The sequence below is a fragment of the Talpa europaea genome, assembly GCF_964194135.1.
Source record: "Talpa europaea genome assembly, chromosome: 7".
Taxonomy (NCBI): domain Eukaryota; kingdom Metazoa; phylum Chordata; class Mammalia; order Eulipotyphla; family Talpidae; genus Talpa; species Talpa europaea.
The window spans coordinates 9,485,179-9,487,965 of NC_140074.1; the positions used below are offsets into that span (position 1 = coordinate 9,485,179).

At 51.5% G+C, this 2,787-nt stretch overlaps 1 protein-coding gene across 3 annotated transcripts in view; it reads right to left on the reverse strand.

Moving 5' to 3' along the window:
- Positions 1 to 2,578, reverse strand: part of PTGS1 (prostaglandin-endoperoxide synthase 1) — a gene marked incomplete at its 3' end in the record, with an annotated part of 11,993 nt that extends 9,415 nt beyond the window's left edge. For 2 of the 3 annotated variants that reach the window (XM_084236377.1, XM_084236376.1), the window contains exons 1-2: positions 2,427 to 2,578; positions 2,087 to 2,230 (exon numbers count right to left, since the gene is read on the reverse strand). In XM_084236377.1, coding sequence (XP_084092503.1) covers positions 2,087 to 2,230; positions 2,427 to 2,451 — 169 coding nt within the window. In that variant the 5' untranslated portion in view covers positions 2,452 to 2,578. The remainder of the gene's footprint in view (positions 1 to 2,086; positions 2,231 to 2,426) is intronic. The other variant, XM_084236378.1, reaches the window with a different exon arrangement.
- Between the last annotated feature and the right edge of the window lie 209 nt (positions 2,579 to 2,787).

Consider the following 2,787-nt stretch of genomic DNA (forward strand, 5'->3'; position numbering starts at 1 on the left):
TCTGAGTCCTAATTTCTTCATCTACAAAATAGGGCAAATGATCCCTATTTCATGCAGCAGATTTGAAGGGTGCAGGAGCTAATGTAAATAGGACAGAGAACTAGTGAGGTAGAATCTTTTAAAGCAAGGGTCAGTAACTTCAGCAAAAGGCCAGGTAGTCCATTTTTTTTCAGATTGTCAATATTTGAGACTTTACCAACAGGTGTTGCATCTATTCAGCTTTGCTCTTTGAGCAACAAAGCAGTCATAGATGGTAAGTACCCAAATGAGCAGGACCATAAAGCTTTACTTATAAGAACAGCACATGAGTTGGATCCCACCTGTGGTCTAGAATTTGCCAACCTATTCTATATTCTATGTGACTTTACCCAGTCTTTCTCTATCTGGGGTAAAGACAAGTCATCATCTGGAAGCAAGTATCTGTCATTATGACATTAAGTATTAAGATGTCAATGTCAGATAAGCAGGTCCCCTGTGCCTTCACAGAAAGGAAGAATTGGATTTATTTATTTATTTTTAAGAATATTCTTTTTTTAAAAAAGATTTATTTATTTATTTTATACAAGAACCGGGGTACAGGCCTGATGCGTGGGAGGGTGAGAGGATTCACCAGAGACAGAGTGGGGAACAGAACAGGCAGACTGACGAAAAACACTGCTGAGGGGAGCAGCGGGCGAGACAGGAGAGGTCTGCTGCACCATGTGGGACCCTCGGCGGCCGGCCGGGATTGAGCCGGCGCTGCAGAGGATGCAGACAGCTTCACAGCGTGGTGCTCAACCGCAACCTGCACCACCAGGGGAGGCCCAAGAATTGGAGTTTTGTCTTCTGTTAAAGACATCCTTTCACAGCTCTTCATGGGAAGTCCAAAGTTGAAGATTCGAGATCAATAGAACTTATTTGGGTTGAGATCATCAACTGGTTTCCTCGGACTGGCAGGATATCAAACAGCCCAAAGGGTAGTGACCAAGAGGGAAGTCAGAGGAATGACCTGTACTCCTTGCTCAGGCTGCCAATGAGCAAGGACTAGTTTCAGCACAGTGTCAGCAGAGTCCAGAAGCTCTGCAAGACCCAGCCTTCCTGGCAAAATGGTCATCCTTTGGGAATAGCAACTGCATGTGTAGGGCAGAACATCCTTGTAACGCCGGTGAGGCTCAAGGAAGGATATCAATACATAAGCAAAGTTCTGAACCTGCGGAAGACACAACCTTAGAGCTGCGCAGGGCCAGTGTTCAGCAGTGCCCCCCTAGGGCGCTTAGTTCAAAGCACTCGATGGCTTTGAACTAAGTACACATCTCCCTGCCCCCAAGTTTATGGACAATCAGGAGTGGAGGGAGAAGAAGGCCTTCAGAGGAAGACCACTGCCAGTGAGACCAAGGGGGTTCTTGAGTAACCAAAGGAAAAAAAATCCATGTGTGTAACCTACAGAGATGAAGCATGAAAAACTATAATTGTTGGGCCTCCCTGGTGGCGCAATGGTTGAGCGCTGGGTTGCGAAGCTGCCCGCAGCCTCTGCAGCGCTGGTTCAATCCCCGGCCGCAGGGCAAGGGTCCCACATGGCGCGAAGACCTCTCCTGCTGCGCCCGCTGCTCCCCTCAGCAGTGTACTTCATCAGTCTGCCTGCTCTGCTCCCCACTCTGGCTCTGGTGAATTCTCTCACCCTCCCGCGCTTCTGACTGTACCCAGTACTTGTATAAATAAATAAATAAATCTTTAAAAAAAAAAAAACAAAACTATAATAGTACAGAATCAGAGTTACACCACTCAACAGCACACTGTTCCTTCCTTCCCGTGTCTCAATGTTCAGGTCCCTCATCCGAGTAGGACGCCATGCAGCAGACAAGGCTCAGGCAAAGAGACGTCTGGAAATATGGAAACACTGATTCCCTGACTTTCTGGGTGACTTCAGGTAAGACCCTTCACTGTCCTTTCCTGTCCTCATTCTCCATCCTGTCCTCACCCCTGGCTCTGGACCGGGTGTCTACCTGGAGAATGGGTCACTGGTTGCTCTTCTGCCTACTTTTTCCCACAGAGAAAGACTCTCCCCTGGCAGTCCCCCAGCCCAGGTCCCTCACCCCATCTCCATTACCTTTGGTCCCCATGGGCGTGGGGCAGTCTTGGGGAACGGAGGGCAGAACACGAGTGTAATAGCTCACGTTGGAGAAGGACTCCCAGCTGATGTAGTCATGTGCTAAGTTGTAGGTGGGGGGGCTGGGGATAAGGTTGGAACGTGCTGCAGGGGGCAAAAATAATGGTGGTCAGGGGTTCCCACCCCCAGTCACACCTCTTCCCCGTCTCCTTGGTTCGCGCGTGTTTTCTCTGGCATCACAGAGCCTCCCCACCCACTGCCCTTATCAGATGCCAGGAATTGCTAGAACTGGCAGGATTTCTCGCTCTCCCAGACTAGAGGGGTGCTGTCCCGCGCCCACCTGTGAGCACCAGGCGCATGAGCATGTCACGGATGAAGGTGGCATTGATGAACTCCCAGAACCAGCGCCCGTGCGTCAGCAGGAAGTGGAGGAAAGAGGGGCTGGGCCGCAGGGAATTCCGGAGCCAGGTCCACAGGTCAGCTGCAGGGCATGGGAGCCACTCAGCCGGGCCCTCCTGGCAGGACCAGAAGTGACCAGACTGGGAGGCGGGAACTGGGGGTGTGGCCAGGACAGAACAGGGCGCTGCATATGGGGTGGGGGCAGGAGGGAACCATGGAGAGGACGGCTCTTGACGGAGCCAGAGCCAGAGCCAGACGTGAGGACAGGGGAGAGGGCCACAGGATGCGTCCGGGCTGGGCAG